This window comes from Phasianus colchicus, chromosome 2 (assembly GCF_987193195.1).
Source record: "Phasianus colchicus chromosome 2, bPhaCol1.hap1.1, whole genome shotgun sequence".
Taxonomy (NCBI): domain Eukaryota; kingdom Metazoa; phylum Chordata; class Aves; order Galliformes; family Phasianidae; genus Phasianus; species Phasianus colchicus.
In genome coordinates this window covers 39,884,497-39,898,882 of record NC_143437.1, presented here as the reverse complement: position 1 = coordinate 39,898,882, position 14,386 = coordinate 39,884,497, and the positions used below count along the sequence as shown (strand labels likewise).

Below are 14,386 nucleotides of genomic sequence, written 5' to 3'. Positions count from 1 at the left end.
GCATTTTGCTCTGATCATCCTAGTGGTTTTCCTCTTGACCCTCTCTAAGAGCTCCCTGTCTTTCTTGTACTGGGGACCCCAGATCTGGCCACAGTACTCCAGATGGGGCCTCAAAAGGTCAGAGTAGAGAGGGACAAATTAATTTTACTAAATAATTTAATCTTCTTACATTACTTACATTAATCTTATTACTTAAGCTACTTGTTAAGCTGTTTATCTTAAATGCAGTGAATGACTGGCAACTCTGAAGTTCTTTTAACTTGGGTTGCAGGCAGTTAATTCAACTTTTTGTTTTAATCTTCTGATACCAAGATACTTTACTCTTTGAAAAGGGAATGGATTCCTATTAATGGAGTAATAGAAGAGAATATCCAGTTTTTGAAAAGGTAAAGACTGAACTGGCTGAGACCACACTGTTCGATGTTTCCAACTGTCTTGAATTGGGAGAATTGCTGCCCGTTGCTTAAGAAATCTTGAACTCATGATGCTATGAGACAAATCAGTTAATACTGTGACCTGCTGGGTAACTCCATTTTGATGAGCAGGACATTTCTCATGACAATGTTGCAGACCTATGCACACCATTCTTTGAACACCTGCACAGTGCTGAAAGGCACGCTCAGTTAAGTTTGCTTCCTATCAACCACGCACAGTAAATAACCAATTAATGAGAATTTTGTCTGCAGATGATGGAATCTGAGCTGCCACTATCTTTCCAGACTAATTTCATTCCAAAACAGGCAGGCAGCTATTTGCAACCGGTCTGCCTAAGCAGTATTTTCTACACCATTTTTCAATCAAACGGCAAATCACCAACTGCTTAAATGCACTTTCTTAAATCAAACACCGTGGTGGGAAAGAACGATGGGTACTTTCTGAATGTTTATTTATTCATTCAGTTCATTTTACAGAATCACAGAATGGTCAGGGTTGGAAGTGACCTCAAGGATCATCCATCTCCAACCCCCCTGCCACATGCAGGGCCACCAACCTCCTCATTTAATGCTAGACCAGGCTGCCCAGGGCCCCATCCAATCTGGTTTGAACACTTCCAGGGACAGGGCATCCACATCCTCTTTGGGCAGCCTGTTCCAGCACCTCACCACTCTCTCTGTAAAGAATTTCTCCCTCATGTCCAACCTAAATCTCCACTCCCTCAACTTGAAACCATTTCCCCTCGTCCTGCAGTTATCTACCCTTTCAAAGAGTTGACTCCCCTCCTCTTTGTAGGCTCCCTTTAGGTACTGAAATGCTGCAACGAGGTCACCCCGCAGCCTTCTTTTCTCCAGGCTGAACAAGCCCAGCTCCCTCAGCCTGTCCTCATAGGGGAGGTGCTCCAGTCCCCTGATCATCTTCATGGCCCTCCTCTGGACCCTCTCCAACAGCTCCCTGTCTTTTTTGTACTGGGGGCTCCACACTTGGACGCAGTACTCCAGACGGGGCCTCACAAGAGCAGAGTAGAGAAGGACAATCACCTCCCTGTCCCTGCTGGCCACCCCTTTTTTGATGGAGCCCAGGATACCATTTGCCTTCCGAGCCACAAGGGCACACTGCTGGCTCATGTTAAGTTTTTCATCTATCAGGACCCCCAGGTCCTTCTCCATAGGGCTGCTCTCAAGGACCGCTCCTTCCAGTCTGTAATTTTAACAGATTATCTCCTCTGACAACCTACATCAGCTCAACTTCTTCCCTGAGCAGATCACTATTAACCTTCTGGAAACCCACGCGGAAACCAGAGAGAGCGATCGGTTGCCCCCGGGGCTTCCCCGGCTGCAGCGCAGGGGCTCCCCTCCCTCCTAGCCGGGCGCAGAATAGTGACGTCATTCGTCGGCGCCGCCACTGAGCGACGTCATTCGGGGGCGCCACGCGGGAGCGTCCGCTCTGCCTCCCTTCCTCCGGCCATGTTCCCCTCGGCTCCCGCTTCGCCGCGGACTCCCGGCAGCTCGGCCCGCAGGGCCCTCGGCAGCGCCGCTCCGAGTCCCCTGTCCAGACCGGGCAGCAGGAAGAACCTGGCCGTCGTGGCGGCGGCCGGCTCCCCCGGGCTCTTCTCCCCGGTGGCTCGGAGGAGCGGCTCCCTCTCGGCTCGGTGAGTGCGGCTGAGGGGCGCCGAGCCTCGTCGCAGAGTCTGGGCAGGGTGTTAGGTGCTGAAATAACAGTAGCCGGTGGTAGAGGTAATCAGCAGTCGGGCTGGCGATGGAGAAATGGTAACGCCATAACGCCGCACGGCGAGTGAGGTGTTCCCTCCGGTTGCTCTTACAGTTGTGCTGAGGAGTTTAGGCATCAGGACAGGTCCTGTAGAGTAGGATCTTGCCCTCTGCTGGAAGCAGTGTGTAAATCAGCCTCTGTTTTCTATTTTATTTTTGTTTATTCCTTTCTTTTATATGTAATTCAGGCCACAGTAAGAGTTTTCTGCCTTTCTATAGGCTTGATTTATCTAGTGATATTCAGTAAGGAGCCCTTCTGAAAGATGCAGGAAATTCACTTGCCCAGTATTCTCTGGATTGTGTTGATTGAGATATTTTCTTGGTAGGATATTTGGTATCGTCTCACGTTATCCAATTCTGACTAAACACCCTATAATTCAGCATTTTGTGCTTCCTGAATAATGAAAAATTTTGGGCTACCCCCCCAAGGCCCCTTAAAAGGCTGGAAATTTACAACGAGAATGACTTCATCCCTCATCCCATGACCACCAGAGATGTGAATTATTTCTTGGAATTTTTGCCCATGTCCTTGGAATGTAATGAAGATGTATTTGCTGTTCCTTTAAATATGTAGTTGCTGCTTCTCTCTGTGTGCATGTTGGTGGAGAGATCCTCCATGCATCCATCACTGTAATAATACCTGCTTGACAGAGCTCTGGTGTGTCAGGTTACTTTGTCAGTTTTCTCGGCTTTATTCTTTTAGAGTTTAATATAAAATGCTGCGAATTTGATATGTTCTAACTTCTCTTACTAACTTTTGAATGTGAGGATTCCTCAGGTATGTCTGAAATAGAGAAAGGAACAGGAAGCTATATGTGGAAAACAAAACAGAAGCATGAAAAGTGTAGACATCTGAAGTAAAGGACTGCTGGAGTTTCTGAAGAAGCAATAGAGAACTAATCACAACTTTTGTCTTGTTTAAGTGCAACTCCCACCAGAGTTATACAGCATCCCTCAGCAAGTGAGACTGTTAACTACGATGTGAAAGCTTTTGGATCCGCCCTGCCTGTTAAGGTGATGGAAGCCCTGAAAAACACTGATGGTAAGACTAGATCTTATCCACTATTTTCCTTCTGAAAGTTGATAAGTAAAAGAAAAGTTAATGTGGTGTTGATGCTATTTAAAAGCTGACTGCAGTGGAAAATGAAATGCTTGTGACTTTATTAGAATCCAGCATGCTTAACTGTAATTGCAGTTATAATAATACAGGCATATGAATGTGTGTAAGTATCACTTAGATACTGACTTGTTTGGATGCTCTTGTTTCCTGAACTGGTTGTTCCTTCTTTTTTTTTTAATCCATGTGCTCTGTGCCATTAAATTAGATACACAGTCAGTTAAATTCAGCTTCAGCTCACGTAATAATGGTAAAACCAGTGGATGAAAATAAACAGAAGCAATGGCTTGATTATCAGTTCTAAAACCCCAATAATAGAAATTATTTTTTCAGTTCGATAATTCACTTAAGCTTCATTTATCTAACAGAGATAAGAGAAACCAAGGATGTGAAGCTTTATAATAGCTTTGTAAAATTCTTCAGCTGTTTTAAAGACGATTTTTATCTGCAATGATTGGCTGGCTTTTAGAGTTGTGTTGCTTTTCTCTCTCAAAAGTTGAGGATTTGTCAAATGGATTTTTTATACTGTATTTAGTAATTGGTATCTTAAATATGTGGAAGATCTAACATGGAATTTAATTTCGCTGCAAAAGATACCCTTTGTGTACAAGACTTAAGGTGAGTTGATTTTCAGCTTACTTTGTATTGTTGTATTAACCCTTTGAAAAATTACTTTCTGTGTAGCTGATGACCATCTGAGCGTTCAGGTGGATGAAAGCGGATGGGCCTGGCTAGTCCATAAAGAGAGGCTGATTATTTGGAAGATTGGTCAGTCTCCTGTTGCAAAGGTAAATGAGAGACTAAGATAAAAAATGTGTATGTTTGAGCTAGTTGGACAAGGTACCCAGTTGTGTTGCTTTAAATCGAGGCTTCTTTATAACTTGAAGTTTGCTTCTTCCACCAACAGCAGTATTTGATATGAAATCATGCTAACAGCAGTAATTCAAGTTTCTGGCTGAGTTTAACTGCTTTGTATTTCTCACTTCATTTCTAATTGTCACCTTAACATCAAAGTGAACTTCTACATTTTAATGTTAGCCTTGATAAAGTTTATTCCAGTATTTTGAAATGAGTTGGTATCTTACATGTTGGTTTAGACACTCCTGAGAGTGACTTTGGAATGAATTTCAGCGGTGTTGAATGTATATTTCCTTTAGTTTTTCTTATGTCAAGAAAAACATGTTTTTCTCTGGGAACGTTTTTCTAGCAGCAGCACAGTGCGTAGCAAGTATGTTCAGAGGAACCCTGTAGTTACAAAATCTGTATCTTCCAATTAGTGCAACATCTGTTAATTATAGAGATTCTGCTCTTAACGTCAGTGCAGAAATGTCAAGCATTCTGGTACTTAACAGAGTTTTTTTCAGGGATTATTGCTTTTCTGATTGATATGTCACTTTTCTTAAGATAGGAGAATGTTGTCCCTCCTCAAGCTATCATAGAATCATACAATCACAGAATGGTCTGGGTTGCAAAGGACCACAATGATTATCTAGTTTCAACCTCCCTGCTATGTGCAGGGTCATCAACCACTAGACCAGGCTGCCCAGAGCCACAGTTTTCTCAAGTGCTTTCTGTTTAATTTGTTCTGCCGTCTAGTTAATATCTTATATTAAAATATGTCTAAGTAATGGCACCTCTGAAAAGAAACAAAGCTGCAGAGTTCTGAGAAACATTCAGAAATAACAAAAGGAAAAACTGCTGTGTTTGAAAATACGTGTGTGTGTATGTGTATGTTTTAGCTGTTTGCTTGTTACGATAAACTTGTTGAAAAATCTCTTTTGACTTTCTTTGCTTTTATCTTGTGTTATTTTTTTCCCCTCATGCGGTGTGCAGGCTAGTTTAAAATCAGTTTTTGTCACGGTCAACAGCTGTGGCACAGGAGTAAGCTCTTAGTCTCATCTTTATAATTGCATCTCTTACAGTTATCTCTGTGCAAGGAACTCCAGCTGCCACCCAGTGACTACCAGTGGAGTTCCAGTTTAGCAGCTATATCTTGTCTCAGTTCCTCAGGTGACGCACCTTCTCTCCAGGTGATCCAACTTTTCGAAGTTTGTCTTTAAAAGTACTGTTGGACCAACCTTGAATATGTTCTATTTTATCTGGTGTATTTTGTTTATAATCTGTTTTAAGACTGTGTACTTGTTATAATATATTTTAAAAGTTAGGATCGTTGGTTTATGTTAAATATGCTTGAAATAAAGTCTCTTCACTTTATGCCCCTTACATGTTACGTAATCAGAATACCGTGCAGTTTCTATGAGGATTACTTAGCATGTTTTCACAACTAGTGAAGAAATATTTAGTTAACTACACCTGGGTGTTCAAATACTCAGTCTAAGCAGGTACAACTGAACTGTGTGCTAGCTGAAAAGAGTTCAGCTGTCTTTTAATTCTGAGTACACATAGCTGAAAAGCAGAAAACAAGCACCTTCCCCTTCCCTAGTCTTTGTAGCAAAATATACATAGGAAGTCTCTTACATCATGCTTTGAATTTGGTGTCTGGGTGGTTTTCTAAGTCCAAAGCCCTAATAGAGGCACACAGTGGCTTTATGTCTTTTTGAAGAAAAAAATCTTTTCATTTTCTTAATCAATCCAGAGCAGTTTCTTTATTAAATTAGAATCTTCCATTTTAAGTCGTCATCTTGGTATCCAGAATTCCTCACTACATCTTTCGTCTTGCAGCTTGTCATGAAACTTTTGCTTTTCAGTAGCAAACTGAAGTATCAGAAACACAAACCGTACAAGCTGTTATTAGCAAAATAAGCAAGTAGAGCATTCCCTGCATGTATTAAGATATGCTGCAGAATCATTTTGCTGTTCAGTATATGTCTGTGAATATGCATCCATATGTATTCACTACATTTTCATGCGTGAGTCCCTCACAGTCTTGATACCTTGTTATGTAAAAAAGGGTGCTGTAGGTAGAGCTGCAGTCTGACTGTTTTTGTCTTGCATGTTATGATGATTATTTTCCCTCTTCAAGTCCCTGGCAATAATGGTTGCTACCAGCGAAGGTTCTGTGCGCTACTGGCCCAGTCTTGCCCATGAGGGTTCCTATACTGAGACTTTCACAGACTTTGGAGGCTCTCTGTGCAGTTTCCTGACAGCAGTGAAGGTACAGTGCAATCAATTTACATAAAAATACTGCTTTACCGTGTCCAGTTTTTAAGCGTCAAACTGAGAAAAGCGAAATCTTCACCTTGACTTCATTGTTAAAACTACAAGTATGAGAATTTAGAGCTAAGGGAACCGTTTTAAGTCAGTGATCTAAAAGTGCATTATTGGATATCAGTCCACCTGTTGGTGGACGGACTTAATCTGTAGCATAACTTTGGTATGGTATGATCATGAAAATTAGGTAAACTTTGTTTTAGTAGCCTCCAGGCTGTGGCTGGTACTATGGCAATGCCACTGTCTATGCTGGTTAATTTTTACGGGGTTGTTATTTGAAACAAGTTCATGAAATGAAGTGAATGTCTGTCAGTGCTCAGAGCCCATCTTTCAGTTTAGGTTCCTTCAAAGGGTATAATACTAGTACATGTAGAGTACTGTGATGTGATCCAGCATGTAATATATGGAGACTAGCAGAAAATCACTTCAGAAGCACGCTCCTGATGCAAATTTAATGTAGATGCACCATTAGGACACAAAAAATGCACTAGCACAGAAGTTCTTGCCTTAAAATAAGCACCTAGAGTGGAATGCGTGCTTTGCTTTGTGTGCAAGACTTCACATTTTTCTAGTGCAAAGATGATACTAATTTTCAGTACAAGATCCATAGTGCTATGTGGGATTTTAGTACTGTGGTTAGACTGAAATGAGTTTCATGGGTAAAAATGTGATGCTGTCAGAGCTAAGTAAATGACTCTCTTCCAATACTGACTACTAGTTAAATATTTTGCTAAGTGCTAATTTTTAGTATTTCTTTGAAACAAAAACAAAGCAAAACAACAACAAAAAAAAAACCAAAAACATTTAAAAACCCCACCTTTTTCTAATATTGCATATAATATGTTCTGATCTTATATGATGCTAGCATTGTAATATCTTTTCACAGTTATATGTTTGCTATTGCCCTACTTGGATGTATATAAAAATATATAACATTTTTGTTAATGCTCAAGTAATATGAATGACTAGTGTCTTGTTCAGTCTTTCTCTTCATGAGCTGACAAAGAATTTTATGACTATTTAATTACTTCAGGAATGTGCTTTTAACTTTTTAACATAATTCCTTTTTTTTTTTTTTTTTAAAGGGAGGAAGCTTTATTTTATCATCTTCCAGAGGCCAACTAGTTCGACTGATTCCAGATAGTTCTGGCAAGATTCATCAGCATGCTCTGCCACAGGGTCAGGGCATGTTCTCTGGAATTGGTCGAAAAGTTTCTTCTCTTCTGGGTATATTATCACCTGGAAATGATGATGTGGTAAGCCTGAAAAAATTTAGGTGCTAATCTACTTTAATTTCTGTCTGTGCTTTCTAGTCTCAGTGTTTTGGAGAGGAAAAGCACAAGTTTGCCTGTGAGTGTATGATGTCAAAGAAAAAATAGAAGATTCTTAATGATTTTACGTTATATACATATTTTTTTTTAATAAAAAGGCAGGCAGAAATCAAATAAATATGTATGTTGTATATTGGAGAATGATTATTTATTCTTTAGATCTGAAAAAAAAAAAAAAAAACCAGCTTTAAAGCACAGTGTCTCCTGGGGAATTTGCAAAGCCTTTAAGTCTCACCTCCTGTTCCAGTTTCCCAAGGAAGTGATTTTTGTGTGGACTGAGTAATATAGATCATTGTATCTGAGATTTCTCTATTTTAAATGCAGATTTCTAGTGTTCTTTGGGATAAAGAGAGATCAAGCTTTTATATGCTAACAAATTCAAATTTAAACAAGTGGGAGATTGACGGTTCATCAGAACGTTATATTCTCAGCTGGGATGTCAACAGAGTCCTGAAGGAACACATTTCAGATGCAATTTGGGTAAGAACAAACTCACTGGGAAGTTTTGTTTTGTTTCCTTAATAAGCAGCCTATCTGTGTATGGTTTTAAGTCAGATACATTGTAGTTTCTTTCTGTTTTGTTTGGGTTTTTTTAGGGTTCTGAAAGTAACTATGAAGATATTAAAGGAGGAGTAAATATACAGTATATGGATTTACAGCAGAATCGGTAAGGAAGTTCACTTGCATCTGGTAAAGTAAATCTACTAGTTGCATTCTGCTTTCTTATCAAAATCTTTTTCTAATAAACTAAAATTTAATTGTACTTCAGTGTCACTGTTAATAAAATAAGCACATCAGCTAACTAGATAATCATAGCATGAAACACAAAAGCAGCTTTCTAGTATTATGACTTTTACTTAAGGATAACTTCTTTCATTTTTTAATGTCATTCTTATTAGGTTTTTATAATACCAAGACGTTGAATAGCAAGTATAACTTTTATTCCAGCAAATTTAGAAAGTTTTTTGTATCTCTTGTATCTGATTTAATTACATAAAATTTCCCCAACTGGATTGGTTCAGTTTTGCACTGTAGTGTACATACTTTTAATAAAACAGAATGAAGGAACAAAGAGCTTTTTTTTTTTTAAAAGAAGTAGTAATTTACTTTTAAAATATTGTACTACTATGCAATAGGGAAAGCATTTATTTGTAATTGTACTTAAATATCTTTTTTCCAAGGATAGAGTTCAAGCAAGTGAAATATTTAATATTCACCTCTACTGACGTGCTGATCTCTGTTGTTGAATAGTGATGGACTGGTGATACTTGCTGCAGCGTGGCATCCTGGAGATAACCCATGTCTTGTCTACTATACTCTGATAACAGTAGAAGATAAAGGCTTGCAGATGTCTGATGATGTTGTCGTGGAGGTCACACAGTATAATCCATCTTTTCAGGTATGCAAATGTAAGCTCTAAACTGAGTAGGGAGTGGAAGTAAAAACAAAAAAAAACCCAACAGTCACAAAAGTTGGAAGGCACCTCTGGAGATCATTGAGTTGAACTCCCTTGCTAAAGCAGGTTCCTTACAGCAGGTTGCACAGGTTGGCATCCAAATGTGTCTTGAATATCTCCAGAGAAGGAGATTCTGTAACCTGTCTGGACAGCCTGTTCTGGTGCTCTGTCACTCTGACAGTAAAGAAGTTCTTCCTTATTTTAGTGTGTTCCTCTGCCCATAGCCCCATGTTCTATTGTTGCTGACCATTGAAGAGAGTCCACTGTCATCAACGTGACTCCCATATTTAAGACAAATCAGCACTGAGATCATCTCTCAGCTTTTCCTCATAAGGAGGTACTTCAAGCCCCTAATCATATGTTTTGCTCTCCCCTGGTCTCGTTCTAGGAGATGCTTGTCTGAAATGGGGAGCCCAGAACTGGATGCAGTATTCCAGATGTGGTCTCACCAGGGCAGAGCGGAGAGTCTGTACCTCCCTCAGCCTGCTGGCCATGCTCTTTGTAGTGCACCCCAGATACCTTTTGACCTTCTCAGCCACAAGAGCTCACTGCTGGCTTGTGGCCAACCTGTTGTCAGCGAGGACACCCAGGAGCTTCTCTGTAGAGATCATTTCCAGCAGGTCGTCTCCCAACCTGTCCTGCTGAATGCAGTTGCATATTCCTCCCCAGGTGCAAGACTCTACACTTGCCCTTGAGTGTCATCAGGTTCCTCTCTGCCCAACTCTTTAGACTGTCCAGGTCCCACTGAATGGCAGCACAGCCTTCTGATGTGACAGTCACTCCTCCCAGCTTTGTATCGTTAGCAAACTTGCTGAGAGTAGACTCTATCCATTCATCCAGTTCATTGTTGAAGATGTTGAATAAAACTGGCCTCAGTGTCAATCCCTGGGGAACGCTGCTACTTAATGGCCTAAAATCTTAAACTTCAGGGCAAATGTAAAGCATCCTTTCAGGTCTGAGGTTTTTTTGTTGCTTTATCCCTGTCTTGTTTAAAAAAAGAGAAAATAAATGTAATGCAACTCTAAATCAGTCTTAAAAATGTTAGATGTTTGTTTGTTTAAGGTTCTGATTATGATACTGTTCATATGTAACACTTTCAGTCTGAAGAGGAAGTAATGTGCTGTCTGGTGATCCCAGATTACTTCAGCCACGCTGCTTACCTTTATAAGGAAGATGAGGTGTTTGCTTGTTCCACTGGAACTGGAAGAATTTCATTACCACAGGAGAAAATTTTATTTGGCTTTCAAGGTAGCATGCAGGGAAAAATGTAATGTTTTTGTTGATGTTTTTTAATTGAATGTGTTTATGCCATTATATTTCATAGAGAGTAGAATCATATTTACGTGCCTTTTTATGTCTTTCAAACTGAAGGTTTTTTTGTAGGTGTATGGAGAAAACACCAAAATGACAGCTGATACCATTATTGATTATTCTGCAGTATTTTAGTTGAAGTAAATCTATGATCCTGAAACTGAATCATAGAATCACAGAATGGCCTGGGTTGAAAAGGACCGCAGTGATCATCTGGTTTCAACCCCCTGCTATGTGCAAGGTCACCAACCACTAGACCAAGCTACCCAGAGCCACATGCAGCCTGGCCTTGAATGGCCTGGAAATCTTTATTTTGTTTTGGCCTCCTTTTTTTTTCCCCCTCCCTCCAATGTTTAATTTTTCTTGAAATTAGCTTTGTTTTGAAAGTCAGCCTAATGTTCATCATAGGTCTTTGTACCAGGTGTCCTAGTACATCGTCCTTGATATCCAGAGGTGTTTTTCAGTCTGAAGCAGAGATTAGGTAGAGTTTGAGCTACCAGAATCTTGATGGTTTTTTTGGGGTTGTTTTTTTGTTTTGTTTTCACTCAACAGTACACCCAAATGTACATCTTGGTAGCAAACAGTATTCATTGTTTTTGTAAGTCAGGTGCAGTTGTAGGAATTTCTATTTGTTCCTTACAGAATTTTATCTATGTTTATGAAACTGTGTCATATTTTCTTCTTAGTGTTGCATTTGACATGCCTTTATTCTTTTGTTGCCATCCTAGGAGATAGCATTTTAGGAGCTGGTTCCTATACTAGCCTCCCCATCTTCTTTGCCAAAAGAAGTGGACTTATTACCATCTTATCCAGAGAAAACATTTCTGTGCTCCCTGAAGACCTTGAAGATTCTCTGTCCTCTTCTGTTGCTGGACCAATAAGTGAGGTAATGGTTGAAAAGTGAGAATAGATTTGTCAGTTTGGGTAAGGCATTTCTTCTCCCTTCCCCTTGATCTGAAGTAGAAATCTCTAAGAAATGTGTAGTTTTTCTCACAGGTATATTACTAGGTGTCACTAGGCCTGATAGAATGCTGAGTTCAAACTGTAGAGATTGCAGATTTTGCTCTTGCTTTTATGTCAGGATGGTCCCTAAAGCCTTTTCCTTTATGTGTGTAATGGACAGAATTTTCTTACTGCATTCTGAAAATCTTGGAGTCTGAATTGATAGGTGCTGAATATTGTTTCTACTCTTTTATGTATTTTTGTTTGAATACAACCCTACCAAAATGTGATAACATTTTTATTGCCATTTTGGGCACTGTGCATTTAGTAAGCTCTTAAATACTTCAAACATGTTGTCTTTAAAACGTGTAGAATTTGTTGTCAAGATGTCCCTGGAGTAGGTGGGAAGAATGGAAAACCTTGCTAAAATAGGAAATAGAAGTGATGTTGATGGGCTAATAGTGAGTTTCAATTTTTATTCCAGTTAAATCACCTTTTTAATGTGTTATTATAAACTGGTATTTTGGTCGAAGATTTTTGTGGTGGTTGCTCAAATGGAACTATATTTGTCTTAATGAGTTAATCTCTATCTAGATTTGTCTGCTCTTCTGTGAGCAATAGAACTTACTGTTACCTTGTTAAATTCTGTCAGAAATGCTAGTTTTGAATGCCTAAAACATATGTGTACATGTATTACATATACACACACAGAGCTACTTTATTGTAGGGTATCTTTTGGGCTTAAAAAGCACAACTGCTTCCAAGTGGCACTTTCATTTTGAATCTATATTGTTATGAAGAAAAACAGTTTTAATTTCATAACGAAGCTTGCTATTTGTCTTTCCTGAAATACTTTCTTTGTGTAATTAAGAGTCCTGCATTTGATCCAGCCAGTAGGCTAGAAATCGTAGCTCAAGAGGATAAGACAAAGTTACTGAAAGCTGCTTTTCTACAATACTGCAGGTAAAAATTGCGCTCTATATTTGAGACTTTGTTTGCTGTTCTTGAAGACACGTTGGTACTTGAGTAGGAAATTGTCTTGGTAAAGGTTTACTGTTGTGCTTCTTAATTAATGGTTTTAGTGACACATGCTCTTAGAATAGCACAGGTGCATCTTCTTCATTAGCTGAAGATGCATGCTAAGAAGGAGCAGACCTTATATGTGAAATATATTGTTTACTATGTGTAAACACTGCATACTCTTAGTGTCAGTGAGAACATTCTCAGCTTTGCTCATTTATTTTCTCTATTCATTCAGTGTGACACTTTGTTGTTAAAAGTAAATAGGTTTTCCTATTAATTCTCACCTTTATTTGCTTATCAGTTTTCAGTAACACTTTGGAACATGTAGAATTGATCTAGTGGTTGGTGTCCCTGCATTTAGCAGAGGGGTTGAAACTAGGTAGTCATTATGGTCCTTTTCAACCCAGGCCATTCTATCATGCTCTGGCATCTTTTTTTAGATTGACAGATACAAGTGAGAAAAAAGTGACATTTGGGGGTTAAAAGTAGAAATAAATATTGTTCTTCAAACTATCTTAAGGAAAGCAACCTTACTGTTGCAACACTTGGAATGTCTCTGAAGGGTTTGCTGTTCAGATAGAGGGCTGATACATGAAGGAGGAAGAGGACAGATGAGAAGATATATGGAGATGCAGGCTTGGATTAATTCTATATATATATTCAATATATATTCATTACTACAAAGCAAATGAACTGAAAGACTCTTAAGACTAATTTCTGTAAAGAATCTTAAGATTGGGAAAGAAGCAATTTAAGGAGAAGATTAGATAAGGGATTCATTGCATAGAATAAAGAATATCAGAATAAGATGTAAACTTGCACAGAACTTAGGAAAACTCAATAATTTTCTGAGAATGTGAACAAGGGACTAGAAACAGGATTAGACTAGTAGGGAGAACCAAATGAAACAGCATGAAAGTCTAATGTTATATAGTTATGTATATGTGGGTTATATATAGTATAACCCGAAAGAGTTATGTTTACAGAACTAGAAGAAATTAATAGCTTGGTTTGCACTAGAAAAAAATGGCATTAAAACTGAGAAATCTTTGACAGAACAGCTGTAGCAGTGACCTGCCCAGATGATAAAGCAGTTGATGTAGAGAAAAGTTGTGCAGCTCATGGAAATGTCCAAATCCACAAGCTGTGCATTGACCACAGTTGACCTTACAGATCTATGGTTATTGTATGAATGTTCTGTGGAAACATGGAGTTGATTCTTGCACTGTACTGGCTGATGACAGTTTGTGGTTTGGTGGAGGCAATGAAGCAGCGCATAAATCCCTTAGAAATCTGTGTCCTGTGGAAAGGTGAAGATAGAACTTCCTTCCCATAAAAGATGTAATACATTCGTTTTTAAAAGTATGTTTTACTTTAGTAAACTTCTGTTAAATTTCTAGATACGATTCTGATTTTATTTCAAGACATTTGGCTTAGACAGGCATTCATACGAAGTCTGATTAACACTAAAAGTATAAATATTTTCCAGTTAATAATTTGGAATCACGGTAATCCTTTTAATCACAAAATCAAATTGATGCTTTTTGTGTATATTGAATGTTTCTTACACACAGTGCTTCAGTACATCGTACCTTGAAAGCTGAAAGAACGTTTAGATGCTTCTTCCTTGTTCTTAATTTACTGACCTGAATACAAAGAGTTTCTAAAATGTATAGAAAATCTGAATAATGCATTATAGCATTTGTCAGATTTTTGAGAGCTTTTACTGTATTGTCAGTCATGGGACTGATATCTTGTACTCTTGCAAGGATTTCACAGCAAGCAGTTATCTTTGGAGACTTAATTATCAATGACAGTCAATAAACAGAGC

The 14,386-nt window shown here is 38.9% G+C and overlaps 1 protein-coding gene across 3 annotated transcripts in view; it reads left to right on the top strand.

Moving 5' to 3' along the window:
* The first annotated feature begins 1,867 nt into the window (after positions 1-1,867).
* The window catches only part of NUP133 (nucleoporin 133), a 31,262-nt gene continuing 18,743 nt past the window's right edge, over positions 1,868-14,386 (top strand). For all 3 annotated transcript variants that reach the window (XR_016464236.1, XR_016464235.1, XM_031613767.2), the window contains exons 1-12: positions 1,868-2,086; positions 3,128-3,246; positions 4,006-4,109; positions 5,244-5,351; positions 6,305-6,436; positions 7,578-7,748; positions 8,148-8,303; positions 8,420-8,490; positions 9,075-9,222; positions 10,380-10,527; positions 11,319-11,476; positions 12,404-12,495. Coding sequence is in view for 1 of the 3 variants with exons in the window: in XM_031613767.2 (XP_031469627.2) it covers positions 1,902-2,086; positions 3,128-3,246; positions 4,006-4,109; positions 5,244-5,351; positions 6,305-6,436; positions 7,578-7,748; positions 8,148-8,303; positions 8,420-8,490; positions 9,075-9,222; positions 10,380-10,527; positions 11,319-11,476; positions 12,404-12,495 (1,592 nt within the window). In the remaining 2 variants the exon portion in view is untranslated. The remainder of the gene's footprint in view (positions 2,087-3,127; positions 3,247-4,005; positions 4,110-5,243; positions 5,352-6,304; positions 6,437-7,577; positions 7,749-8,147; positions 8,304-8,419; positions 8,491-9,074; positions 9,223-10,379; positions 10,528-11,318; positions 11,477-12,403; positions 12,496-14,386) is intronic.